The 26,198-nt window shown below is 55.1% G+C and overlaps 8 protein-coding genes across 8 annotated transcripts; 3 read left to right on the plus strand and 5 right to left on the minus strand.

The window, feature by feature from the left end:
* Window positions 1-311: 311 nt before the first annotated feature.
* On the minus strand, window positions 312-1,595 carry K452DRAFT_283394 (uncharacterized protein; the record flags this gene model as incomplete). The annotated part of the gene is made up of 2 exons (XM_033539765.1): window positions 312-1,455; window positions 1,520-1,595. Coding segments are annotated over 2 exons (1,171 nt in total), but the record flags the coding sequence as incomplete, so codon positions are not given.
* A 507-nt stretch (window positions 1,596-2,102) lies between these two features.
* Window positions 2,103-2,672, plus strand: K452DRAFT_203853 (uncharacterized protein; the record flags this gene model as incomplete). Its single annotated transcript, XM_033536073.1, has 1 exon — window positions 2,103-2,672. A coding segment is annotated over one exon (570 nt), but the record flags the coding sequence as incomplete, so codon positions are not given.
* A 227-nt stretch (window positions 2,673-2,899) lies between these two features.
* Window positions 2,900-5,702, minus strand: K452DRAFT_219861 (uncharacterized protein; the record flags this gene model as incomplete). Its single annotated transcript, XM_033536434.1, has 4 exons — window positions 2,900-3,204; window positions 3,273-5,014; window positions 5,070-5,522; window positions 5,587-5,702. 4 exons carry the CDS (start codon window positions 5,700-5,702, stop codon window positions 2,900-2,902), a joined length of 2,616 nt encoding a protein of 871 aa, XP_033401822.1.
* Window positions 5,703-7,026: 1,324 nt separating this feature from the next.
* On the minus strand, window positions 7,027-9,923 carry K452DRAFT_324144 (uncharacterized protein; the record flags this gene model as incomplete). The annotated part of the gene is made up of 5 exons (XM_033544683.1): window positions 7,027-8,187; window positions 8,260-9,240; window positions 9,381-9,569; window positions 9,622-9,732; window positions 9,816-9,923. The coding sequence occupies 5 exons, from the start codon at window positions 9,921-9,923 to the stop codon at window positions 7,027-7,029; spliced, it is 2,550 nt and encodes an 849-aa protein (XP_033401823.1).
* Window positions 9,924-10,079: 156 nt separating this feature from the next.
* Window positions 10,080-13,174, minus strand: K452DRAFT_106041 (uncharacterized protein). Its single transcript, XM_033534968.1, has 4 exons — window positions 12,935-13,174; window positions 12,233-12,879; window positions 10,887-12,173; window positions 10,080-10,832 (listed from the first exon to the last, which is right to left on the minus strand). Exons 1-4 carry the CDS (start codon window positions 13,026-13,028, stop codon window positions 10,236-10,238), a joined length of 2,625 nt encoding a protein of 874 aa, XP_033401824.1. The 5' UTR covers window positions 13,029-13,174; the 3' UTR covers window positions 10,080-10,235.
* A 522-nt stretch (window positions 13,175-13,696) lies between these two features.
* K452DRAFT_283400 (uncharacterized protein) lies at window positions 13,697-15,854 on the plus strand. The gene is made up of 2 exons (XM_033539766.1): window positions 13,697-14,337; window positions 14,396-15,854. Exons 1-2 carry the CDS (start codon window positions 13,954-13,956, stop codon window positions 15,665-15,667), a joined length of 1,656 nt encoding a protein of 551 aa, XP_033401825.1. The 5' UTR covers window positions 13,697-13,953; the 3' UTR covers window positions 15,668-15,854.
* A 574-nt stretch (window positions 15,855-16,428) lies between these two features.
* K452DRAFT_242670 (uncharacterized protein) lies at window positions 16,429-22,160 on the plus strand. The gene is made up of 7 exons (XM_033537880.1): window positions 16,429-16,545; window positions 16,617-18,105; window positions 18,158-18,836; window positions 18,887-18,978; window positions 19,031-19,607; window positions 19,657-20,751; window positions 20,809-22,160. Exons 1-7 carry the CDS (start codon window positions 16,434-16,436, stop codon window positions 21,898-21,900), a joined length of 5,136 nt encoding a protein of 1,711 aa, XP_033401826.1. The 5' UTR covers window positions 16,429-16,433; the 3' UTR covers window positions 21,901-22,160.
* Window positions 22,161-22,860: 700 nt separating this feature from the next.
* On the minus strand, window positions 22,861-25,481 carry K452DRAFT_283404 (uncharacterized protein). The gene has a single exon (XM_033539767.1). The coding sequence runs from the start codon at window positions 25,451-25,453 to the stop codon at window positions 23,225-23,227; it is 2,229 nt and encodes a 742-aa protein (XP_033401827.1). The 5' UTR covers window positions 25,454-25,481; the 3' UTR covers window positions 22,861-23,224.
* Between the last annotated feature and the right edge of the window lie 717 nt (window positions 25,482-26,198).

Below are 26,198 nucleotides of genomic sequence, written 5' to 3' on the forward strand. Positions count from 1 at the left end.
TTTGGTCTGGTGGTGACGTCGCTCCATCGCTCCATCTTCTCCCCCTCTTCCCTCATCACTATGTTCCCCGGTCTCCTCCTCCTCCCACCCAGCCATCCATCTCTGTGCCCAGTGTCTCCCTCCGTTCCCATTCCCCATACTCACTTCCTCTCACTATCTGACTGCATTTCACTCCCATCACGGCCACATACTTACAGCACTACTGGAGTCCGACTCGAGCGTGTTGGTGGAGACGAGGTGCGTGTGGGAGGGAGGACAAGGGGCAAAAGAGGGTTAGAGCGGTGGCGACGGCACGGCATATGCAAACGCTTCTCCCTAGAAAGTGAATGAATGAGATATATAGGTAGTAAGAACAAACCATCACTGCACCCCCTGAATCAGATTCTTGATCCCCTCCCCCCTCCTCGTGGCCTCCCACGCCTCCACCGCCCGCTCAAACGGCACGACCGAGCTAACCAGGGGCGCGACGTCGACGCTCCCGCTGCCCAGCAGCTCGAGCGCGCGCGCAAAGTCGCCCGCCCCGTACCGGAAGCTCCCGCGCAGCGTCACCTCCTTCTCGGCCAGCACCAGCATGGGCACCGCCACGTCGTCCTGCCCCAGCCCTACCTGCACCATCACGCCCCCCGGCCGCAGCGCGTGCACCCCCGCGCGGATGCACGCCTCGGCGCCCGTCGCCTCGAGCAGGACGTCTGGGCCGGCGCTGTCGTCGTCGTCCGGAGCAGCGAAGAAGGCGGCGGCCAGGCGCGCGGCCGTGTCTTCAGGCGAGGCAGCCGCATCCGGCACGAACGTCTGCACGCTGGGCACGAGCGCCCGCGCCGCCGCCAGCTTATGCGGCAGCACGTCGACGACGACGATGGTGCTGGCGCCCTGCGCCCGCGCCGCCGCGGCGCACAGCAGCCCCACCGTCCCCGCGCCCATGACCAGCACGCGCTGCCCGCCGCGCACATCTGCCAGCCGACACGCATGCACAGCCACGGCCAGCGGCTCGGCCAGCACCGCCGCGTCCAGCCCCAGGTTTGCTGGCAGCTTGTAGCAGAAGTCGGCCGGGGCGCAGAAGAAGCGCGCCAGGGCGCCGTCGCAGTCAGGACGGTCGGCGCCCCCCGGCGCGGCCGCGAACCGCATCCCCTTGCACAGGTTGTAGCGGCCTTGCTTGCAGGGGCGGCAGCGGCGGCAGGGCGCGCCCGGCTCGAGGGCGACGCGGTCGCCGGGGCGGAGCGTCGTCACGGCGGGGCCGACGGCGGCGACGATGCCCGCTGCTTCGTGGCCCATGACTACCGGGCGTGTGGGCGACACTCGGTACTGCCGCATGCCGCCGTGCGTCCAGAAGTGCACGTCGCTGCCGCAGCAGCCGATGTAGGCGATGCGGACGAGGACCGAGTGCGCGTCGGTGGGCTGGGGCACGGGGCGCGGCTCGAGGCGCAGGTCGCCGGGCGCGTAGAGCGCGAGGGAGGGGTTCTGTGGGGCGGGGAGGAGGTGGCGTTAGTGCTTGTTTGTTGCTGTTGTTGTTGTATGTACGTACGTCCTCCGTGGCTGCGGGCCAAGCGTTGTTGCTACTGCTGCTGCTCATGTTGGTGGCGGCGGTGGCGGAGGCCATGCTGTGCGGAGGAGGAGGAGGAGGAGAGGGAGGGGTCGTCGAGGCATGGTTGCTGCTTATCTATGGTAGGTAGGTGGGAAGGAAGGACATGCAGATGCGGGGTGGACGTGCCGAGGGCGCGGGGGTCGGGTATAAATACGCCTCCCGCCCTCCCCAATCACGAACTCCAGCAGTCACACTACTATACAAGATGCGATTTCGGGTGCATCGCTGCGGCGTGTAATGGCGCGCCGCAGATCATATCGACCAAACACAGTTCACTTCGGAATCCAGGGTTTGATCGGGTCATGACGTGGACCATATTGAGTGAGAAGTAGTGGCCGCCATCATCCGGACAAGGAGACCACCAACGCCCCCGACAACCACACCTGCAGCCACCACTTCCACCCCCACACACCAGACCATGGCATCCCCCCCGTCCACCTACCAGACCCTTAAATCCCACCTCCTCTCCATCCCCCTCCCGACACTGCCATCCCCACACGCTACCTCCTCCTCCAGCCCCCTCGACCCCGCTTCAACACCCCGCATAGCCGCCCTCCTCCTCCACCCCGCCATCGAAGCGGCCCTACACCTCCTCAACGACGACCTCCCCAGCGCGCACTTCTTGGTGCGCCACGCGCAGGCCGCGCCCGCGTTCGAATCTATGCTGTTGCATGGCCTGCTGCATCGACTTGAAGGCGACATGGCGAACGCGCGCGCGTGGTATGCCGATGTTGGCGCGGGCGGGGATAAAGAGAACCCTGTACAAGGGGACTCGGAGGGGGCGAGGCTGCTGCGGTATGTGTGGAGGGTAGAAGGCGAAGGGGAAGAGGAGAGGGAAGACGAGCCGTGGATGCGGTTCCTGTCGCGGGTGGAGCAGGTGCGAGGAGCAAAGGGCGAGGCAGCCGAGGCGGAGCGGCGAGCGCTGGCGCAGACGGGCAAAGCGGAGCTCAAGCGCGTCCTGCTGTGGTGCGAGGCCAAGTTCGGCACGGCTGCGCGGCTGGACGCCAGCGACGCGTGGGTGCGGCCGGGCGACAAGGTCCAGCAGACGGGCAACGACATGGTGACGGGCGGCAAGGGGTTTCGCAAATTCTGATCTTCGCGTCGAGGAACCATTCAATCACATATGCTTGGAATTTATAGGTAAGGGAGAAGAGGATCCTCGCAATGTACACGCTCTGTCTCTGTATCTATGTATCGCCAATCCCGTCAGTCCTCACATGATAGGGGGGAAGCAAGCAAGCACGCAACCAAGCAATCAAGCAGTAGTAGCAGCGGCGGCGGCGGCGGCGGCAGAGGCGGCAGTCTTTTCTCCAAGCAAACTCAAATGTCGTCGCCCTCACCATCCTCGCCCGCCTCGCCCGCCTGCTGGCGTCCAGCGCCGCGATCGAGGTTCTTCATCTCGTGGCTCTCCGTCGACAGGTTCATCCCAGACATGGCCACGGCCTGGCGACCCGTCTCGCTCGTCGCGAGGAACTCGCGCAGCTTCTCCTTGAAGACCTCGATGCCTTGCGCAGACGCGGCATTGCCCATGCGCATCATCGGGCCCCAGAGGTTTAGCGTGTACGTGACGTACGCACCGACACCGCAGATGATGAGGAAAATGAAATAAACAGGATTGCGGAGCACTGTTTCGAACTTTGTTAGCCTTTCTTTTTTGTCCACCAAAGGGATGTATGTCGTCGGCGAAACTTACCAGCCCAAATCTCGTTCCAGCCCAGCGCAAACAACAGGCCGTAGAAATATAGAGGAATCTGCGTCATGCCGCCAATGGCGCTTCTCTTCGCCTCGACATAAACGCCGTCGGCCGTCTTCTTAAAACGAACGCTGAGATCAGCCTGCTTGGCATCGCTCAGCATCGTCATCTCCTCCTCGAGGCTCTTGCCCTCCTCTTCATCCACGCCGCCAATCGGCGTGAGGTCCTCCTCGTCCGCCGGCACAACCGATGCAGGCGCTGGGCCGATCCACGCCTCGAGAGGGGGCGGCGTTGATGAAGACGCAAGCTTGAAGCGGGAAAGGAGCGGGATCAGCGTGAGCGTAGACTCGCGGGCGCGTGTGTAAATGCCTTCGATGTCATCGGTCGGCCTCCAGATGCGGGGGACGCCAGACTCGTCATAGCGGAACTTGTCCTCAAAGTTCTCACGAAGCTTGAGCATAAGATTGCCCTCCATGAGCTCCTCGTCAATCTTGGCGCGCAGGCAGCCCCAACTTTTACGCCGCAGGCGCCAAAGACCAACCTCGACTTCCTCAGGCGAGGCGTCGAAGCTGCGCGCGCGCTCGGTGAAGCGCGTCTCGGCGTGCGAAACCGTCTCCGTGAATACATTCCATATACGGGTCCAGAGCTCCTTCTCCACGCCCTTCTCGCCCTCGGCTGGCGCACCGGAACCCCCTCGGCCAGAACCCAGCTTGTTGAACTCAAGACCGACCGATTCGTTGAGACGCGAGCGTACCCAGCGCTCCACGCGCGTGGCCAGCCGGCGCATCTCATCTTTGCGCAGGCGAGCCGAGACGCTATCGAGGTCTTTCTTGTACAGGTTCATCTCTTGGGCATAGTCGCTCCATGCTGCGTCCTCGATGACGATTGCCTTGGCAGCTTCCTCGAACCTCTCCAGCGCCTTCTTTTTCTCGCTGTCAACAATCTGCGCGAAGTCGTAGTTGGCGCCCTTTTTCTGTCCGAGCTTGACGGCCGCGCTGACGGCCTCTGAAAAGTCGTCGACGCCGGACTTGTGTGCCGCGGAGATCTGGCCGCGGAAGAGGGCCTTCAGGCGCGTATCAATCTTGTCGCCAAGGTCCTTCGACTTGCTGGCGTAGACGCCCTTGTGGTAACGCGAAGCCTGTGTCTCGAACTCTTTAAAAGCGGTGCCGCGCGCTTCGGCCATAGTAGCGCCCAGTTCAGGGAGAATGGCGGGGTTGCCAGCCTTGGCATTAGCTGCCTGTCTTTCCTCCAGCGGCGTGATCTTGTCATTGAACGCGACCAGAACCTCCTTTGCAATTTCATCGCATCTGAACTGCGCGAGAAGTTCCTGCTGAGTGGGCAGGTCGAGGTCTTTGTTGCTGACAATCTGGTCCCAGATGCCTTGAGCATACGGCGAGAAGCCGTCCGCGGGAATGCGTCGGTGGTATTCGGGCAGGAAGACTGGTAATTGCTGCTCGTCGACCAGAGCGTCGCGCTTCGGGTCCTTGTAGCCTTCCTTGAAGCGCCTGCTGAGCTTCTCGACGTCTTCGACAAACTTCTCCGGCTGCAAAATCTTGTGTGGCAAGGCGGCGAAAGCGAAGTCAAAGTAGTCCTCGATCTTCGATTCCTCGAGGCCTTTGGGCTTGGAGAGAGTGCTCCAGATGCGTGACATGTCTTGGAGGAGGGTTTCCTTGAGGTTAACCAAGGGGGTGTTGCCAATATGGTCGCGAATGACGAAAAAGAGGAGAGAACGCGGGGTATTTCTGTAGCCCTCTAGTCAGCCATGAGATCAACCCACTTGTCTCAGACACCACTTACTTGTTGTCTTTGACAAAAAGTTGCAAGTTGACTTCGAACACCGTCTTGAGCAGCCCCATGTTTGCACCCTGGTACAAGCCCACCTGGTGCTCCCAGATGTTCACGATCAGGACCTCGCTGGTTGCCAGCGCAAACAACGCGCTCTTCCTCTCAAAGTCTTGGTCCTCGCCCCTTTCTCTGCCATCTGTGCCTTCGACATCCATGACGAGAATGTTGTCCGCCATGGTTTTGGTGCCATCTGCGTCGGCCAGTTGGCGCTTGTTCTTCGACATCCATATGCCCTTGGTCGTCTGCCGCCGCTCCTGCTCGGACATGACGCCAAAAGACGTGCTGAACAGGTTGTTCAGCAGCGTGGACTTTCCGGTGCTCTGCGAGCCAAAGACGGAAATAATGTGGTAGTTGAAACCTGAGGGAATGACATTTTCGAGTTGTAGGTATTGCGAAAGGGTCGGGCTGTTGTCACAGTCATCAGCAAAAGGAGCGCTGCAGCAACGCGCGCGCGCGGGAGGCTACTCACTTGAACTCCTTGTTTTCATCGATGACCTGGACGCCATGCTCGTACTGCTCGGCCGACGACTTCTCGCCGACAGAGGCAAAGTGACCGTTCATGACTACCGAGGGCGAAGACTGCATCGAGTTGATTCCGGGACGTTGGCTGTTGCTGGATCCATTGGGGACCTGCAGGGCCGGTGACGCCATGTTTGGCAGCAGACCAAGGACGGCGAAAGAGGCGCCTCTCGCTTAAAGATGCAGGTTGGTGGGATGGACTGACAGAAGCGCGAAACCGGGCTGGAACAGGATCACGCGGCGTGTTAAGGAAACTTGGACACAAGAAGGAATAGGTGCGACGGGCCTGCGATGGAGGGTTTGCTTGACTTGAAGCAGCAACGTGGTGCTCGGGGGTCCCCCTCGGTTCGCCGCCCTGGGCTGATTGGCACGCCTGGACCTCCGACCACAGAAACGCGACATCATGATCACCCTCAGCTTCGAGCGGCCCTTCCCCCAAGCACAAGCCACGTGGATCCTCCGTCTACCTAGGCTACACGTCCAGTCAAATGTTTGCTGCAACTTCTGACCAAAAAAAAGGGTGGTTTTTCGGTAGGTATGCAGCTTTTGCCTGGGCGTTTGCACCCACAAACTACCATTGTACAGTACATACGGTCTCTCTTCTTTGACCGTGTACGCACAAGCACAAAGGATCGAACTGTAACATCCCCCTAATGCATTGTTGTGAATCTACCTAGCTGCATTAAAACCATTTGCTGAAATGACCTCCCCGACTCGACTAGTCTCCACACACCTACAGTAACCCCCGTCGCCCCTCCTCCGCAGCCGAAAAAAGAAAGTCCACCAAAAATATGCTCCCCTGAAGTATGGTTCCGTCCATGATGCTCCAAGTCTAGGTACTACTTACTTCCTTTTGTTACCCTAGGAAGCTGACACTGCTAGCAAAAGAAAAGAAAGAGAAAGAGAAAATCCATGTCGCTTAATGCAAAGGGGCAAGATGTACTGTGACTAACCGGATGCGGTCCGTAATCCAAGGAGCTCAGGAGCGTGGATCTGTACCGCAAACGTGGAAAATAGTGCAGAGGGGAAATAAAGTCAGAAAGTCGTATTGGGAAGAAAATCAACTGAGCTTGATGAGGAAGGCGGCAGCAACCGCGAAAAGGTACCTGATGCCAACATGGAATGAAAAGGAGAGATCGAACGGCAGAATAAGCTTTTGTGTGATTGTCCCGAAACGACTCCCAGCTGGCGCTCTTGTCTTGTGGGGGAAGGCCGAAATCGAGGTCTACACCAAAATGCACACCGCTAGGACAACTGAGAAATGACGAAAGAAAGCGGACATGCCATCCGTAAGTGGTTTACATGTGGTGGATGAGTGAAGATCGATACGAGGGCGACGTTTTCCGAGTAACCGTTGGTGTGTCGAACTATCAGTATATGCAGGTAAACCTCAACGATAGCCTCCGTAGGAGCCACGACCGCCGTAGCTGTTGTGGCGGTTAAGTTGCATCCCTGTCGGCGGACCAGGGCGAGTAGCGAATGCCGGGTTGCAGCACAACATGGCAACACGGGAGCCGTACTTGGAGCCACGAAGGGAGACCATATGCTTGCGGACGTGTCCAGCCACAATCTCGCGGTGTTGAGGGCTGGCGTTCGAAAGTATGTACTGGATCAAGTAGTTGCCAAACTGGTCACCGGCAATGTCCACAAGCGGGAGACGAGGGCGGTCGGCACGGCTCTCGCAGACCCTGTCGAGATAGCGATCGAGAAACTCGGTTCCGCCAATCTTGAGACACTTTTCGATGACCTTGGAAGCATACTGATCCATGCTGTATTCCGTGGCATAGCGAAGGATGTGGTCGATGGCGCGAGTGCGGTCTGGGGGAGAGCCGTGCTCGCAGATGTGCTGGATGCACCAGTTGCCGAACTGGCCGTGAGCGATCACGTCAATGCTCGCGAGGACTTCATTGATGCAAGGACGCTTGTCTTCTTCCAGACAGTTCTCGAAGATGTTCTGCACGACGAGACTACCAGTCTCCCCAAGAGCGACTTCGTGCCACATGCCGCGCAGGGCTTCGTTGACATACTTCATGATCTGCGGCGGAGAGTCGCTCCAGCGGAGTTCAAACAGCTTCTGCCAGACATGGCAGGCATAGCGATGAACAACAGTCTCGGGGATGCGGCGAAGAAGTTCATGGACCATGATAGCCTTATAATCTTCCGGGACCGCGTCGAAGGCTTTCTGGATAACGTGACAACCGAAGGCGTCCATGCTCAAGGTGAGGACATTGCCACGAATGGCATTGGCAATGGAAATGACTTGATCCTGGGTGCCATGCTCAAAGCAACGCTGAACAAGGAAGTTGCCAAACCGGTTGATCATAAGAGGGTAAGCTTGAGCAATGATCGCCTCGACGATTTCGAACTTCTGCTCAGCTGTGCCGACTTTGAGCTTCTGCTGGAGGAAAATGGAAGCTTGCTGGTCATTGTTGCAGACAATCTTGTCGACGATCAACTTCCAGTCGCAGCTCATGTTACGGTCTAGGAGGCGACGATAATTGATAGGTTCGTTAGGCGAAATATAAGTGGTCACGGAGGTCTCGGGGATTGGCTGCATCCCATGAAAATGGGGCTTTTGTTATCACAAGTCTTCACGACAATTAATGAGTGGATGAGGACTTACCTGTGGGTTCCAAGGACCAGAAGCCGAATCCCTACCGACATTGAACTCTGCAGCCGTAGGAGACAAACGAGTTCCAATGGGGCCTGGCTGATAGGCCGCAGGAGGCTGGAACATGCCATGGTGAGGCATACCAGGCATTGGTGAGACTGGAGGACTGTAACGATGGCCTCCGGGAGCACCAGGAGTGTAGTTTGTAGCCCAAGTGTTGTATCGCATGTCGAAAGCGGCACGGGAGGACGGGCGGCTGGGGGGATTGCTCCTTCCAATGGAATAGGGAGGAACAGGCTCCATGAATATCTGATTATTGCCACGCGGGACTCCGGGAATTCCAGGGACTCCTGGCACGCCATCTATCGGAAAAGCAGGACCCATGGCGTCGAAGCGTTGACCTTGCTGCATTGAACCGAACGGTTGCAAACCCAGTCCGTGACCCAAAGCCACACCGGCGCTGAAGGGCTGACGTACTGCACCATTGTTCCAGTTGGCACCAAAGGCCGGGTTAGGCTCGATAGGGGTCGGGAGCTGATAAGGGACAGAAGGCTTGGGGATGTTGTTCCAGATGGCATGGTTGCGCTGACGGTTGAAGCCACCAGCAGAGAGAGCATCGCTGGAATCAGAAACCGCATCTTCAGGGACGGGCCAAGGTTCCTGGCGCCCCATGACAGGAGGGATTCTGGTGGAAGCATTGAAGGTGTACTGAAGCTTGCTGAGCGTCTGTTCGCTGACGTCATTCCTTGGATCGAAGCCAGCCTCAGAGGGAGGTCCCAGGGCCTGGTCAACCGTGTGCTTGGTAATGCGCGTCTGTGACAGCTCTTCATCCATCCTAGCGATCCTGCTGTTTGCGGCTTCGAGCTGTTTCTTGAGGCGCAAAACTTCGGCGGCGTCGGGAACATTTGCTTGGATGTCGAACGATTCGGGGGTTTGAATGTACTTCTCGCTGCCGGCGGAGATTGAGACGGAACCACTGGACGAACCATCGTTCTGATCATGATATTAGCGAGAAGTCTGCTGAAATGGCCCGGCAGTTTATGCCAAGAGACCTTCGGTGACAGATCCGGTCGATTGCGTAGGGATAGCTGGGCGCAAGGCAGGATGATCATCAAGCGTTCAAATATACGTACCGGAGGAGCTGCCAGGTGTTCCTTCCGAGGGCCCAAGGTCTCCGCGACGCCACCGATCTCGTCCCTTTGCTTGTTCAGGATGACCTGTTGTTCGGACAGCTTGGCCATGAGGTTGTCCATTGGAGAGAAACTGGAATCATCGCTTGGGTGGGGCATAGCAGCAGGTGGTGTAGGGCTGGTCTTCAGTTTCTAGACAATTGATTAGCGTTCTGTAATAGCAAAGAACATTTCCATCTCTGACCTTCGAGGGCACACGGCTTGAGGGAAGTGAGTTCTGGTTTCCCAGTTTCGAGGTTGTCAACGGGATTGGAGACGAAGCCCGGGTGACCATCTGGTTGTTTCGCTTGACGCCCTGAGGGCCGGGTCAGAGCGGGGGTGGTGGTGAAGGAGGGTGGCTGAAATGGATGGGGATTGATAAGTGTTAAGATGACTTACCACATTGCCAAGCATAGATGGCAGGACTCCAATACCTGCGTCATCGCGCTGAGCGGCGAGCTGACCGCTGGGTGAGTTGCGGGGAACTGGTGAGCCGTCGCTCGTCATGGTGGAGGTTGGTGTGAGGACAGTCGGAGACACAGAAGATGAAGGCTAGGTAAAGTGTACACTGAGCGTAAGATAGCCACAGCGAGCAGGTTGGCGCAAGTTAGTGCGATTCTTTGCGGTGATCGGGGCCCAGATTGCTTGAAGCTTTCGTAGATCTGAGACAAGATGGGTGTTTTGTTGTGGGTCGGGGAAGAGGGAGGGGAGGAAGAGGAGCAGAGGCGGTAGATAAAGGGCGTGTAGCCGGCACGGCAGTCGCTCTTAAAAGGGAAGCAGCGGTAAACAAGTGTGCACCTACTGTATTTGCCTTTCACCTCAGCTAAAGAACGAGTTGCTTGTGACGTTCCACGCCTGGTCAAAGAAGCCCATCGCCAGTGCTCCTTCTGCGCCCTTCCACCGACTGCTCTTGCTTAACACGATGAAATCCGGTTGCCCAACTCCTGTCAGCATCGGCACCAGTCGCGCCGCCACCGCTGCGTTTTCCACGTTGCTGCCCCAAATCACGAGCTCCACGCTTTCCTGCTCTCCGGGCCGCAGAAATATGGCAGACAGCCCTTCCTCGGCATCGTATTCCTTCCTGCTACCATCTGCTTCGCGTATGCTCAATCCCGAAGGCCCTAGAACCCGAATCGGAAAGTCTGCCAAAGCACCTGTTGGAACTTGGTCTACCGCGATGATGATTTTGCTGCCTTTCCAGCGCTGTCTGTCGTATTCGCGAGCGTCCTCGATGGCAGCGTCCGCAAAGAAATACTGGTACATGTTGCGAATTATTTGAAGTGCGATATCCTCAGAGCCTTCGGCGAATGGAAAGACTGCGAAAATGCCATCGGTACGCAGGATGGCATCCATCGTCCCAAGCTGGCGGCCGCGACGATTCATCGACATGGAACTTGGGGCCTCCAAAGAGCCAGCCTACCATGTTATCAGCAACAAAGCAGCATATACACCAACCAACAAGCAACTTACAGCCCAACTACCATTAACCTTGGATAGGTTGACGGCCCCTGTCCTGTCAACATGTTCCGAATTGCCCAGGTCAGGAACAACTGTTTCCTTGCCGTCGATGATAACATGCATTTTAGTGCAGGAACGGGGCTTTAGCATGAAGCTAAGTATGTTACTGGTTCCAATGCTGTATATGCAGGTTTCTTCATCCAAAGGGTCGATTGAAACGTCCATCCTACCGTACTGCCCCGGAGTTTCAAGTTGAGTAACTGTGATTCCGCCTTTCGATGACATATCTCCAGGATTAGCCACCACAATCGCGAAACGCCGAAGAGCTAAGGACGTTGGGTTTCCAACCGGTACGTATCTTTCGTAGAACTTGCTCAAAGGCTCGGTGGTCATAATGCCATCAAAATAGTGACCTTCCCCTGGGAGCTCCACATAGTCTGCGCCAGTACCGACATGTAAGAGTAACTGGTTCATCAGCCTCGAATGGTATGCCGGTACATTGTCATCAGCACTGCCGTGCTGCTGGAAGATTGGAATGCCTTGACAATTCTCAACGAGTAGCTCATGCCTATAACTGTTGATTGAAGCCCGCAATATCGATTGCCTGCGAGGATCCATAGGCCGCCAGAACTCATATGGGACATAGCGTTCGATGGAAGCGTATCCGGAGACGGGGGCCGCTGCGATTATTTTGTCAGGCCTATGGGTCATTGTGTACCAGGCGCCCTGTCCCCCGTTTGAGTGGCCGCTGACAAGCCAGCGAGAAGAATCAACGCCGATGCCTTGCCAGCTAGTCCTTGTCGTCCAGTCTTCAATGGAAGAGATAGCAGCTTCCACATCTGCGAATCCCCAGCTGTGCCAGTCGTCTCCACTCCAATTGGTCACTCCGGTTGGGAAGAGAGTCCATGCGCACAGGTCTGGAAGAGGGTCCATAGTATGGGCGACCATGTCACTGGCAGCATCAAGGCCTGCGCCATGAAGAAAAAGAAGAATCGGTGCTGAGGTCATGCCTTTGCAGGTGGCAGCTTTCGATGGTGGCCGCAGCATAGCATATGAAATTATCCCACCCGGATGTTTGAAGGTTATTTTATGAGGCTCGTAGATGGATTTTTGTCTAAAGTCCTGGACGGTCGTAAGCTTGCCGGTGGAGCCGTCACAAGTGTAAGTTACGGTAACTTGTAACTGAAATGTCTTGGGACTGCTGGAATGGAATCGGAAGGATAGAGGTCTGGTCTGCCCAGGCAGTATCTTCAACTGCACTTTTCCAGCGGGATGCTCCAATACCTCGATTTGAATGTCCTGTTTTTGTTAGGAGCTACTGACTCACATTTCTTAGGTATTATTTCGAGGAGACATACGTCACTCTCCGACCCGACACTCACGATTTGGATGACCTTGTTGCCAATATTCCGGACTGCCAGAGAACCATACTGGCCGGCAAGGTTTCCATCAACAACATCTGGGGCCAGTATATTTTTGTCGGCAAGCTCAAGCGGTTCGAAACCAGTACGCAACACAAGCGCAAGATCAACCTGCACAGTCGGATCCCCAACACTACCCATCGCTCGACCATCACGAATCAAACGTAAGTCTAGTTGATGGGCCCCGGGAACAAGGTACAATACTACAGGCGCTTTACGATAAGCATAGAAATCACCTCCAAAGTAAGGCTTTCCATCGAGCCAAAACTCTAGGACGCGATCCGTGTACAACAGCACCGTTTGCGGCCTTTCTGCACCTACAATAATCTGGCCCCGGGCCCATGCTTGGTACTGGAGAGCAGACCAGCCATATATTGACTGGATGAACTGCCAGTCTATCTCGGGAAAGCTCAGATCCAGGGACGCGTTTGCGTCGGAGCCTTCCGTCGCTACAGTAGCATTTAATGAAGACCAAGCCACTGTTGCGTTTGGGGTCAAAGAGCTCTTGAACTTGACATCTCGGTCGTATTCCAAGCAGCGGAAGCCACCGTGGAACTCGAGTGGGTCGGCCCCCCACGCGGCTTCTGCAGAGAATCATCAACGTCTGGCGTCAAGCTGAAAGACAATCGGGGCGCATGCCTCGTGTGCCAATCTGGAAGGGCCCAAGCACTTGCCAGAGCGACGAAAAAGAAAGCGCGGGCGGTTCGACGAAGGGCAGCTGGAGGGAAGTCATAGCATAGAGACAGCAGACTCCGTGGGTAGGTTTGTGTGTACTACGATGATGATGATGATGATGATGGTGGTGGTGATGATAAGAGAGGTTTAGCAAGCGTTCCAAAATGCATTCGTAGATGCGTTCGGAGGTGCCCGGGAGGTGAGAGGTTGTCAGGCCAGTCTGCCTTGGATAAATAGCAGCCTCCATGGGTATACACGTGCGTGCAAGAGTCACATGAGACTCACGTGTGTTCCACATGGACTATGAATTCTCTTTAAAGGTTCGTCTATCTACATATTCATTCTACAGTATTATTCGATCTCTTGCCTTATTTATACTGTAGGTGCCAGTATATCTATGGGCTCTAAGGGTTAATTTTATATATTCCAACTCGCTACTTTACAAGTTTCAATAGTTTAAAAAAAGGCGTTTATCGCCATGCCTAGCTTGGATTTGCGTGGCCGTTGGACATGGACGTTATAACCAGTCAAGGCTAAATGGAGATCGGACTGTAGTAGGTCTTCTATGACGTCCAGACAAAGTGGAGTCGGGGCGGGTTGCAAGGCTGCCCGGTGACGCTCAGCAAAGTCAAGTTCGCACGGACGGCCTTACAGTAACCTTAATCCTTGCAGAGCCGCGCGTGCATTAATGGGCCAACCACCTACAACTTTCAACTCTCAGCCAGTTTTCCAGGCGCCGTCTTGTCAGCGCTTCAATGCTGCTGTCCTGCCTCACCTACATCTCCTCGCCCCGCCCGCACTCTGCGCCAGAGCTCTGACCGTCCGTCCCACTCGCCCGCGTCAGATAGGGCACATCCCGAGCGACATACGTTGCCATCGCGCGTCCTTGTATCGCGCCACCGTCCGCTTGAACTCAGCCCCACCACCGTTGCGGCAACCCATGGCTTGAGCGGCCCGTGACCCTCCATACAATACTCGCCCTCATGGCATCCAGCTCCCAATCTACCGGCGAGGCGCATTCCTCGCCCTCGCCCGCGACCTTCAAGTTCCCGGCCTTTTCGCCCGACGTTCTGCCCCCACAAGCCGAGGGAGGCTTCGCAGACATTGGCATACCCGTCCGTTCCTCGCCCAGCCCGCTCAAAAAAGGTGACGTTAATGGGCTCCCTCCAGGCGATCGGTGGTATCCCCGCAGGGACAACAGCGCGCGGTGGAGCAATGGAGGCATCAACACCGGCGCAACGCGACACGGGCGCCAGAAGAGCTTGAGCGAAGCGTGGAGGACCATAAAAACACGACGGGGTAGCGTCAGCCAGAACGCGCATGAAATCGCCGGCGCGCTCAAGGCGCCAGTATCGGCGAAGCTCATCGTATGGCCCCCACGTTGACATGCCGCTTGGTGCATTGCTGACATGGGCTATCGAACAGCTTCTTTGCGGGATTTGGTACACGACCTCGATTCTCTCCAACACCTCTTCGAAAGCAATCCTTACAGCGTTTCCGAAGCCGGTTACCCTCACTCTCGTGCAGTTCGCGTTCGTGTCATCCTGGTGCATACTTCTGGCAAGGCTGGCGAAAATATATCCGCGCCTCAAGGTCATGATCCCAGCCCTGAAATACGGCATTCGTCCACCCAGTAGAGATTTGATCCTCACGACGCTGCCCCTCACCGCCTTCCAGATTGGTGGACACATTCTAAGCTCCGACGCCATGTCCCGAATCCCTGTCTCGCTGGTCCACACAATCAAGGGTCTGTCACCTCTTTTCACCGTCATGGCCTATCGCTTCTATTTCCGGATCCATTACTCCACCGCCACATACCTATCTCTCGTACCGCTCACGCTGGGTGTTGTCATGGCTTGCTCAGCGAACTTTAGCGCAAACTTCCTGGGCTTGCTCGCGGCGTTCGGCAGCGCCCTTCTATTCGTGACGCAGAACATTGTTTCCAAAAAGCTGTTCAATGAGGCGGAACAAGCGGAACAGGACAATGCGCCGCAGGCTCGCCGCAAGCCTGACAAGTTGAACCTGCTCTGTTATTCTTCTGGTCTGGCGTTCCTTTGCACGGCGCCCATTTGGCTTTTCTCCGAGGGCTTTGGAATCATTGGCGATTTTCTCTACGATGCGTCCATCGACCTAAATGTGCGGCCTGGGTCGCTCGATCATGGGCGCCTCGCGTTGGAATACCTCTTCAACGGAACGTTTCATTTCGGACAGAATCTTGTCGCATTTGTACTGCTTTCGATGGTGTCTCCAGTCACCTACTCTGTCGCCAGCCTTATCAAACGTGTCTTTGTCATTGTCTTTGCCATTGTCTGGTTCGGCAACAGAATGAGTGCGATTCAAGCATTCGGTATTGGGCTAACCTTCCTCGGCCTTTATCTGTATGACCGCACTCGCGACAAGAAGGCCGACCATAAGGCAAAGATGGTACATGGCGGCAAGCAAGAGAATCTCTTGCCTCTTACGCTAGAGAAGCTGGCGGATAGAGGCTCAGGCACTTCTGCATCTCCAGTGCAGGCGTCGGGCAATGCGTTTGCTAATGGGTTCAATAGAGACGAGAAGAAGAACGACGATGCCGGAGTCGGGAGCAGACCGAGAAGAGAAAGCGGCGCTGTGGGCTGGCTACCACCGGGGACGAGACAAGAGGACACATGGCGACCAAGCGACGTGGTGGCTAATCATGGGTTACGCGTTTCCTAGTTATGAGATGGTGCGGCATGGGAGGCGTTCGCTGGGGGGTGTATTGCACAAAAGTCATATACAATAAAGCGTTCAGCTAGAGCGTTGGTGGTGAGGCGAGAGAGTCTGTGAGGACAGCTTTAGCAAGAGAGCTTGTCCGGTGTAATGATATACATAGTGCTATGAATTCAACGAGTACGCGGGAGACATCCATTGCCGTTGAAGAGGCCTTTTGGGCGGTTGAAAGACCATGAAAGTGCCGTCCATTGTCTGCTATTAAATACTCAACGTTGCCGCACCAAGCACCATCAGCAAACACTGCTGTACGTTAGCATAACGGGACGCCGGTTCACGCTGGTACAATAAGACGCCGATGTACACTGGCACAACGGGACACCGATACCCATCACCAACGACGAAGAAGACCTGCTCCAAATCCGTCAAGACCTTTTTTCCTAATGGCCGGCCGAGCCATCAGACAGTATCAAATAGCCCCGGCCCGTATCGAGGCTTAGACCTATAAGCCAGAAAGCATTCAACAAAGTGAAGCTGCCAGACTGCAAGAGGAGTAAGGTAGCGCTGTCAGCGTTTAAATACTTCATACATAGGTGGGGGGTTCCTGGGGCGTGGGTTCGAGGGATGCGACGTCTCGTCAAAGCCTGGACTAGCGGCATCGATCCTCCCTATCGGCAGCTCACCTCAGCCCGATCCGTCAACAAAGGCGCTGACCCGCAACCGCGCATCGACCTGCCTGCCGCACCCCCACCCCCCTCCCCCTAAACCGTTGATGGGCAGCCGGAATGACGGCGGGAATCTCGCAGCTGGCCCGGATTTTACAGGCCCGCCTTCGCGCCCCCATTCTCCCATAATGGCTACCTCTTCTAGCTCAAAGGTCACGGGTACGCGCTACTCACGCATCATCAGCGCAGCGGCCAGCCCATACGCGTGCACTGGCTAACGTCATGTCTAGTCGAGTACCATGACCCCTCTGGTATTTTCCCCATCGTCGAGCCGCAACTAACCTCGCGGCTGCCCCTCCGCAATCTCCATTGGAAGTCGCCCTCGCGTCCCTTGAGATCAATAGATTCGCTTCATATCGATCTCGTCGCCAGCCGCGACCCAACCGAGGAGTTTCTGAGACCGCAAGTTTCGAGGCCTCCATCATCTGCTGGCGCCCGACAGCGCGCAACTTCTTCCGCTTCCACGCGCCCAACCTCAACCGACAGCTACCGCCCCACCACCAGCAGGCGACGCCACCAAATCCCGGGTCTCAGTCAAACTCCCTACCTCAAGGTTCTGCTTCTGAGGTGTGATGACAATGAGACCTACAAGTCTAATTCCCGCAGGTTGCTGCGCGAGTGGATCCGAGAAAACACTCCGTCACATGACAGCAGCACCTCGAAAAGCAAACAGGAGAACCATGACGCCTTTGAATGGTTGATTCTGCATGTCGTGTTGCCCGACACTCCCGCTGCCGCTCAACCTCGCTGGAGCGGTTCTAGCAGTAGTTCCACGGGCTCCATCGACAAGCCAAGCAGCTCTTCCCGATGGCCGGGCCGTGGTTCCAGCACCATCTTCGAGAAGATCCGTTCCGATTTCAATGTTGTTAGCAAATCCGATCCGGACAGGGTTGCGCAGATCCGTCTCCAGAAGTCAGACATCCCTGCGCATTTGATGCCGCCAGGGCTTACAGCTCCTCCTGCCTCTCACACGGAGAGCCCTCAGGACATCCTCAATGCATGGGGTGATGCCATTTCCAAATTCAAGACTCTGATACTTCTGTCCTTCGACCTACGTGTCACGCAGTACGAGGAAGACATTAAGGAGAAAGATTCGCAACGAAGCCTACCGGGATGGAATTTCTGCACCTTCTTTGTCTTGAAGGAAGGGCTGGCAAGAGGCTTTGAGAGCGTGGGCCTCGTTGAAGATGCCTTAGTTGGCTATGATGAACTTTCTGTCGGCTTAGATTCAATTATCCGGGAAGAGGCCGCTGGAGGTATGACCGGGACCGGAAGTGCCTTTTTGGACTACTCAGAAGACCTGAAGCAGCAGTTTGTTGCTTCGCGACAATCATCGACGGAAGCACAGGTGGAAAGCTATACCAAAGACCTTTTTGCGAAGCCCATCAGTTCCTCAAGGAAAGACTATCGAGGCCTCATTCTTTCAAGCAACATCTCTGTCTTTGACTTCCGTTGCTACATTTTTGCACGGCAAATGGTCCTTCTTTTGCGGTTAGGGAATGCGCATATTACCAGATCCGAATTCTTGACCAAGCCCGCTTCCAGGCCATCTACGGCAACTCAAGCTAAGAGATCTACGGACGATCTCTCTGTAGGCCTCAAAACCGGTGTATTTGATGAGCAAACCGAAGACCTCACATCTCTAGCAGAGTTGTGTCGCCGTGCCATGAGTTTCATGACTATTGTTGCTCACATTTTGCGCCGAGACCTAGAACAGGGGTGAGTATTAATCATACGATGTGATCTACTATGCGAACTAACATTTGGGCAGACTCGGCGAAGATGTTAAAACTTATCCCACAAGCATGATTGATAATTTCGTTTCATCATGGACTTATGCGGTTGCTCAACAAGTGTTGGATGCAACCATTACATCCACACTTCCCATTGCGACATTCGAAAAACCTCTAGGAACTACAACCTCAGCAAAGGCGCCCGCAGGTGGCCGGAAGCATGAACTCAAGGTAAATGTACCAGATCAAAAGAACAAAGGTTCACTACCGCAGCGCGGGAGCTCGTTGCTGGATCGCCGCGCATCTGTACAAGAGCCGCCGTATGCTCGTTCTTCAGGACAAGTTGTTTACGAGCACGGAAAATCCAACAGTGCTAGTCAAATGGTGCAGAAGGATCCAACACAATCTAGTACCAGCTTAAAAAATGGCCAGTTGGAGCTTGCGGCGCATCGGGCTGAACTTTATCTCGTTCAGAGGAGAATTGTCGAACGTATCGGTAAAAATCTCTATTGGCTAGTCGGCTGGGCATCTATAGCCGCGCAGCATGGCAAAGACAATAACTTTACTGAGATATCTCTTGACGATGATGCGAAGCCGTCGGCGAATGGAGAAGAAAACGGCGAAGAAGTATCAAAAACAGACCTGACAGCTGGCGTAGGCGAAGCAGCACTTCGTGCTGCGTTTGCAACTTTCGAGGATTTCAGGAACCTATACGAGGTTTGTGGTTACTGACCGTTATTCCAAAGTACCATGCTGACAGTATTCAGCAACTCAGTGATCAAGCAGTCAAGCACTATTTCGCTGCAAACCGCTCTAAGGCTGCGGAAAGCATTTTGGGCGACTTAGCTGCCCTCAAATTGTAAGTGACCCACGAAGCATGATCTCTGCCGCTCGAGCTAACGGCATGCCAGCGAAATGGGCGATTTCTCTGCCGCCGCGAGTTACTTCAGTCGCATGGCTCCTCTATACGCGCAAAACCGATGGAACCTTGTTGAGATTACGATGTTGAAGATGTATGCACAGTGTCTTCAGAATCTTAACCGGAAGGACGAATATGTGAGGGTAATTCTTGACCTCCTGGCCAAGTCTGCATCTCACCAGATGTCATCACGATCGCTCAAAATCAGGACACCCGGGGCAAAGAGCGGCGGAGCTTGGCTCGATGATGACCGGTTAGACACAACAGGTCTTCTTCGTGACCTGATCAACTTCTCGGACGAACTACCACCTAATTACGACGTCTCAGCCCCTATGAACCGCTACTTCTTGGATTTCCATGTTGAACCCTATATTCAGCATTACGATGATCAAGACGGCTTCCGGCTCAAACTCAGCTTTCGTCACATTCTAGAAGACGACTTTACGGTTGACAAGGCCAAGGTACGCCTCCTGAGCACCACGATTGGAGGAAGCAAGGACGTATGGCTGGAGTCCATAGAGAAATTCGACGTCAAACAGGGCGTTATTTCCACCTGGCTCCACTCAAATGTAAGTCTGACAACAATTTTGAACAAATATCCAGTCTAACCGGAGCTAGGTTACAACGCTTGGTGGATACGTGGTCGACAAGATTGTCTTGGAAGCCAAGAAGATTCATTTCGTTCATGAACAACCCAAGAAGGAAGAGACTCTGCCGGCACTAGGGATCACTGTCCCTAACTCTGGCGCAAATGCCAAAGTTGCGAGAAAGTTCCGTGTACTTTCGTACCCTCGTGCAGAAGCTTTCGACGCAAAGCTTATTGTGGCGCGCACTATCTACATTGACAAGATCAGATCATTGGAACTGGAATGCCGCAGCCATGGCAATAACGTCTCTAAGATTGAGGTTCACCTGAAAGCTGCATCAGCGGGGTTGAGGTTACGCACTGGAGACGCTACGGTAATTGAGGGTGAGACAACCATTGCAGATAGACCAAGCCCTGGTGTCTTAGAACTCTCACAATTATCACCTAATAGCATATCGAGGATCCAGGTCCCGTACGAGATGGAGATCGGTCTGCGTGAGCTCCATATTAAGCTCGAAATCGTTTACCATACCGAAAAAGGCAAACATGAATTCCGGTCGACCTCCGCGATCAACGTGGAACTACCCTTAGACGTCAACGTTCACGACCAGTTTATGGAGAACCTGCTTCTGTCCAGCTTCAAAGTCAGCACGTCCAACCAAATCCCCCTGGACGTACTCAACATACTACTGGAAGGCTCCCCAGCGTTCGACGTTCATCCTACCCGGTTGTCAGGAAGTCGCAACCGGGTTGAGCCGGGATATGCGCCAGCCTTCGTGTACAAGATTGCTAAGAAGGACGGTGCCAGCTTAGCCAATCTTGCCGATTCCAACCTGTCGCTCGTAGTGGACTACCGCTGTCTGGATGAGCATGTATTTGAGAAGCTTGAGACAAACTTCTCGGAGGCTTTGAGCAAGAGTCCCTTTGCCAAAACGATCAGACTCCTGCTTCCTAGGTTGTGGGATCATCTCAAAGAGAACATGATACCGGAGGATTGGCACATCGCCTCTTTCGCGAACGAGCTGCGCATACCTTCTTATGAGGATGCAGGCTGGTTAGACACAGTGGAGAGCTTACCCAGTAGTATCCGTGGCGAATTGAGGGAGTGGCTGGGCCAATGGCACAAGGTAAGAGTGCATCTTTGTTGTTTCACCTAGATATATATAGTCTGACACCGCACCCAGGACAACCCCACCATCGACGTAACCCCCGTCGAAGACCGCGCTGCTGCTATTGCCTCCCCTATCTCACGCCGCATCACCATTACCGTCGCCGTGCCCCGCGTCCAGATCTTGCATACTGCGGTTCTCAAACTCGCCACTCGCATAAAGCCGCCAGCCCTAAGCGCACCTATCGCGGCCTTGGGCCAACCTCTCCACGCAACGCTCTCAATCAAACACACGCGCAAATGGGACGATGCCGCGCAATTGCAGCGGGCTGCAGCACTCGCAGACCCAGCAGACCCAGTCGACTTCGTGTACGAGCTAGACGCAGACCCGAATGTGTGGCTGCTGGGCGGACAGCGGCGTGCGCATTTTTCAGCGCGCGAGGATGAGGTTAAAACGTTCCTCTTGACGCTGGTGCCGCTCAAAGAGGGCTACCCACGCTTCCTGCCCTCCGTAGTCGTTCGGCCCATACCACCGCCACCACGGCCCAGAGACAGCACCGACTCCGCCTTGGACCGCCCGGATATTACGTCTGAGATGGACTTTATGAGCGCGCATGGTCATGTGCAGGTCGTGCCAGATTGGCAGAGCGTGACGGTAGGGCTGGGCGCGTTTGGGGCCGATGGCGGCAGTGAGGCCGTTCTGTTGGAGGCGGAGGAGAGGGAGGAGGAAAAGGAAAGGAAGAGGGCTGAATTGAAGGAAACTGAGAAGAGGATAGCGAAAGCGAGGAAAGAAGCGAAGGAGGAGATGAAGGAGGAAGCGAATGAAACGAAGGAAACGAAAGAGGAAACCAAGGAAGAAGCGAACGCTGCAGGTGTGGAGGAGAAGCAGGGGGAGGAGCCAGTGGAGCAAGAACCTGCCACTGGGGCCGAGAAGTCTTCTGGCGGCGATGCCGTTGAGGAGGGTGCTGCTGTCGCGGAAGAAGCTACCGAGCCCGTCGCTGAAGAGAACGCTGGCGGAGAGGACGCTAGCTCAGACCAAGCCGGAGCAACGGAGGAAGCCCCAGCAGAGGAGCAGCAGCCCGCCGGCGACAACGATGACGATAGCGGCAACGCAGCCCAGGAAGCAGGTGGTGATGGCGAGAAGGAGCAGAAGGAGACCGAAGAGTAGAGCATAATCCTGTTAGGGGCCGTGCCGCCAGGGCAGGCCGCACTTTTGTGTACACACTTGTCGTTTAATTCTTGGATAGTTCGATGTCTCTGATTTAGTTTTCTTGCTAGCTTTCTGGCGTTTCTTTCTTTTGTATTGTGTAACGATAATAAGGTATACATATAATCACTGTGAAAGAGCGGACGAGGAAATAAGTACGTACTAATATAGGAAAGAATCTTGGAGAAGCAGGAAGAGAAGTATAACAAATAATCATTCAGAATCATCTTGTTTATTTGTTGTGTTGCAGCAGAACGTACGTACGCATGCACGCAATCTATCCTTCCAGAGGTGTATTACTACGTTTACAAGAGGATAAGTTGCTTATCTTCACATCCCCATGAGTAGTATTTTGTAGGGACGGGAGTATACTAAGTCATTCGTAGTTTAAACTCTCGAAAACGTTTTATGCCCGTACCTACAAGTCACTCCTTAGACATATATATAATCCATACTTGTAACTAGATGCGTAACTCACAAGGACATATTGACATCCTGTATGCAGTTCTGAAGCCATCCATACCCACGGCGAATTTTGAATATTAATCACACACAAAACTCCATGCTACGCTAAAACTCGCGATCATGCTCAAAGTGAAGAGGTTAGTATACCGCCGCAAAACAAACATCCCCAATCACAAACATAGCGGCTCGTATAACGACAAATCCACTTGCACATCGATCCGTAGAAACATTCAACTCATGTCCACATCGGGACGAGGCCTGTATGTATACTCATGATATATATATGTATAATAAGCCGCCTGATGCCAAGAAGAAGCCGATGACAACGCATTAGTCGGTCAACCAAGACAAAAAGAAGAAGGCAGACGAGAACGGGGTGGCCAAGTTTTTGAGAATGACTTTAGAGTCAAAGCAGCAGAGAAAAAGAAAAGAAAAAGCCTAAGCAAGACAGGATCTCCCGAGACTCAACTGCCCGCCGCCATCAAGGCGGCCTCGAGAGGCGCCAATACCATTTTGTCGTGCCGTCCGTTAGTTAATGATGAAAATGAGTATGAGAATGAATAGAGAGAGAGCAAGAGCAGTCTGGGTCAGCAGCATAAACAAAGCTCCCTCACACATTCACTCGCTCTCTGTCCCTTTCCCTTTGATCCTTCCTCCCTTTCCTCCAGATTAATAGCCACCAGCTAGGCAGAAAAATGGGGAAGGCCACAATCAAAAAAGAAAAACCTCCCAAAGTATGAAATATCCCCAACCTGCCTCGCTTCCACCAACCCTCGCCATCTGTTGTCCTTTTATTCCATCCATACCACTACCGCCTAGATCAGAATACATCATCCGGCCACTCGAACGATGCATTGCTTTCCTTTGCCGCAGCCATCTTTTCCTGCCCGGCGCCTTCTTCAGCCAGCGTCGGAAGCGGCGGCACGCCCCCCTTATTCGGCTCCACCATCACGACCTCATCTTCGCCAGTCGATAACGCAGGGGCTGGTGCCTCGGCAGGAGAGCTCGAGCGCGCGCGTGCTGTCGTCCGTTGCTTCGTCTTCTTCCTCTTGTTTGGGTGGGCGGGCGTGGAGAAGGCGGTCGGTTGGCTCGGCGTGCCCTTCAATGCAACGAAACTCACTTGTTCTGTCCCTTTCTGTGTGATTTCGGGGCTTTCGTTGACATGGTTGACCTGCTGGCTGGGTATGCCATTCGGCGCTGCGAAACTGACTTGTTCAGTTTCCTTGTGGATGACTTCGGGGCTTTCGTTGGCGTGACTAGCCGGCAGCTCGACATCTTCGGTAACGTGTTCATAAGTCTCCTCTACCACTTCAGTATGAGTGTTCCCGACAGGCTTGGTGGTGCCCTTGCGTTTTTTCCCCTTCGAACCTGATTTCCTTTTGCCCTTGCCCCTTATCGTTCCCTTCTGTTTCTTGATACTTGTAGTTTCTTCTGATTCCGCACCGTTGTTGCCTTCCGAGGTGAGATTCTCATCTTCATCCCCCTTTCGCTTCCTCGAAGTCTTTGCCTCGGGCTTAGGCGATTCAACGCCTGCCATCCATATGTCTGTAACGGTTGGCTCGGGAATTGCGGCATGCTTCACGGGCATCGGTGTATCGACAGACTGTATGGGATCTGAGGTCAGCGGTTCCTCTAAAGGCTCCTCGCGGTTGTCCACATTGCCCTGAAGGAGGAGACTCTCCGAGGGGAGTGTCGGCAGTTGACTGCCCGTAGAGTGCCTATTGAAGAGGGGTGTGTTTCGATGTCGCTTGTCGGCGGACAGAGATTCAGCCAGGTAAGCAGGAAGCGCCGGAACAGGGGGAGCAGGGCTGTCACCCAAGGCCTGATACAGGTCGCGACGAGCAACTTGAAGCTTTTTCTCCAGATCGCTGACACGCTTATGAAGCTTCAACTGCTTCTGCACGTCCTTCTTAGAATGCGACCTGCGAAGAGATTGCGACGTATCGGAGGTGTCCCCTTCGGTTGAGACGGAGCGCCTATGACCGAAGCTGGCATCCGAGCGGGACTTTCTGAGGCTTAGGGTTGCGAAGGAGGAGGCCCGGAAGTGAAGAGCCGATTTGCGCGTTTCCGCTGAAGTGGCCTGTAGGTTGGTAACACTCTTAGACGCGTCTTGCAGTTGGTAAGGACGGTTTTCAGACCCTTCAATTCCCGCGATTCCCGAATCTCTCTGTGACCCTCCAACCGGAGCAGTGTAACCTGGCGTGAACACCGGCGTGCCATTCATACCATAAGTTCCCTGAGACCCAAGCTGACCAGCTTGCTTGAGTTGCGCATACACCTCCTGAGCCCTTGCTGCTCTCTCCATTCTTTCCTTAAGCTGTTGAGCCTGCTCGTCGAGCGCTTCCTCGACAAGCTCATGCCGCGTCTCCTGCCATTTCTGCGCCATTTTATTCCAGATATTCATTGGATTGAAAGCAGCAGCGAGCGAGCGACCAAAGCGGAAAACGGTAGTTTCTTTGCCGTCGTCGCCGGCGCTGTGAGCCCTACTGGAGATGGATCGATTCGGGTGGTGGGTGAAACCCTGGGTCCAAGTCCGTGAGGTTCTCACAGAGGGTCGGGCGCTGGGAGGCGTCTGCTGAGCTGCGTGGTAGTCATCCATCAGTTCGTCTATGCCAACGGCAGCCGAAGTTCCATTGACGCTTCGCGTGAACATGCTGGGTGGCTGCTCGCTCGTGCGGTCGTTCATGCTGCCCTCCTGGAACTTAGAGGGTCGGATTGGCGACGTGACAGGGCGGCGGGTGCGCGAAGCGCTTCGGCTTTTGCTTTTGTTGGAACTGCCGCGACGCCTGCCTGGAGGCTGAGGTGAAGCGGGCTGCTCCTCGGTCAGCGGCCAGTCCGCAGTGCGATGGCGTTTGGACGAGAAAGAGTTGGGGTCGACCTCGCCAATCAGCCTCCCGTACTCGTCGGCGCCAGTTGGTGTCATGTGTCGGCGCTTCTTGCTCGCCTGGTCGACCATGCCGACATCGCGCATGTCGTCCGTGGTTGCCGAGTGTGCCAGGGTGAGGCCGTCGGCGATGGAATTTCTGCGAGGCTGCGGCTCGAGCGACATGGCGCGCCTACCGGGCTGCCTAGTGTTCAGCGCGTGTTGTGTTGGCTGGATGCGGGAATGGGTGTATACCGTCGGGTCGTGTGCCATGGTGGTAGGTGAGGGAGCAGCGACAGGACGACGGGACAAGCAGGTGCCCCCAAGTTGACCGTCTATTTCTTTCTTTATATAGAATGGTCGAGGACGAAGTAAAGTATTTACAGGAGAGCGGCAGTCGGAGAAAGGCGACGCGGGCTGAGGTGGCCGGCGGGGCTCGAACGTGGGAGGGTTGGTGCGTCGCAAGATGATGGAGCGGACGAGAAGCAGATGGAGGCGGCGGCGGCGGCTCTCGACGCGCGCGTGGAGAAGGACGGGCGGCGCCAGTCGCGTTGTCAGGGCCCGCGCGCGTCACATGTGCGCACAGACTCTTGGGCTCCCGGCGCGATGGATTCGCTCCAAACACAATCAGTGCACCCTCCCGAGATTGCGTTTGCCGTCGCATTGCTGCAGACGAGCTCTCCATTTTTGTCCACACTATCTACCCGACCCCAACAATAATAAGAAATGGTTAACAAAAAAATAACACTTAGGTAGCAATGGCTGGCCAGCAAACGTCCTCCCGCCGGCCTCTAATCACTGTCGCCTGGAATCAAAAGCAAAATGCAAGGAAGGCTTACGGTGTACAAAAGGAGATATGCGGCATTAGGGAAGGAAATCCTCCGCTTGCAGAAGCCAAATGGAAGAAAAAAAAAAAAAAAAAAACAAGAAA

This window comes from Aplosporella prunicola (genome assembly GCF_010093885.1).
Source record: "Aplosporella prunicola CBS 121167 unplaced genomic scaffold K452scaffold_3, whole genome shotgun sequence".
NCBI lineage: Eukaryota > Fungi > Ascomycota > Dothideomycetes > Botryosphaeriales > Aplosporellaceae > Aplosporella > Aplosporella prunicola.

Bases quoted from the DNA above. Each gene is read 5' to 3' on its own strand.
- K452DRAFT_106041 (XM_033534968.1), bottom strand. From the start codon at position 13,028: ATGACTTCCCTCCAGCTGCCCTTCGTCGAACCGCCCGCGCTTTCTTTT. The intron at 12,880-12,934 runs GCATGCGCCCCG...GATTCTCTGCAG, and splicing joins CTTCCAGATTGGCACACGAG to AAGCCGCGTGGGGGGCCGAC. The intron at 12,174-12,232 runs GTATGTCTCCTC...TAACAAAAACAG, and splicing joins GTGTCGGGTCGGAGAGTGAC to GACATTCAAATCGAGGTATT.
- K452DRAFT_283400 (XM_033539766.1), top strand. From the start codon at position 13,954: ATGGCATCCAGCTCCCAATCTACCGGCGAGGCGCATTCCTCGCCCTCG. The intron at 14,338-14,395 runs GTATGGCCCCCA...GCTATCGAACAG, and splicing joins CAGTATCGGCGAAGCTCATC to CTTCTTTGCGGGATTTGGTA.
- K452DRAFT_242670 (XM_033537880.1), top strand. From the start codon at position 16,434: ATGGGCAGCCGGAATGACGGCGGGAATCTCGCAGCTGGCCCGGATTTT. The intron at 18,837-18,886 runs GTTTGTGGTTAC...GACAGTATTCAG, and splicing joins ATTTCAGGAACCTATACGAG to CAACTCAGTGATCAAGCAGT. The intron at 18,979-19,030 runs GTAAGTGACCCA...ACGGCATGCCAG, and splicing joins GACTTAGCTGCCCTCAAATT to CGAAATGGGCGATTTCTCTG.
- K452DRAFT_283404 (XM_033539767.1), bottom strand. From the start codon at position 25,453: ATGTCGCTCGAGCCGCAGCCTCGCAGAAATTCCATCGCCGACGGCCTC.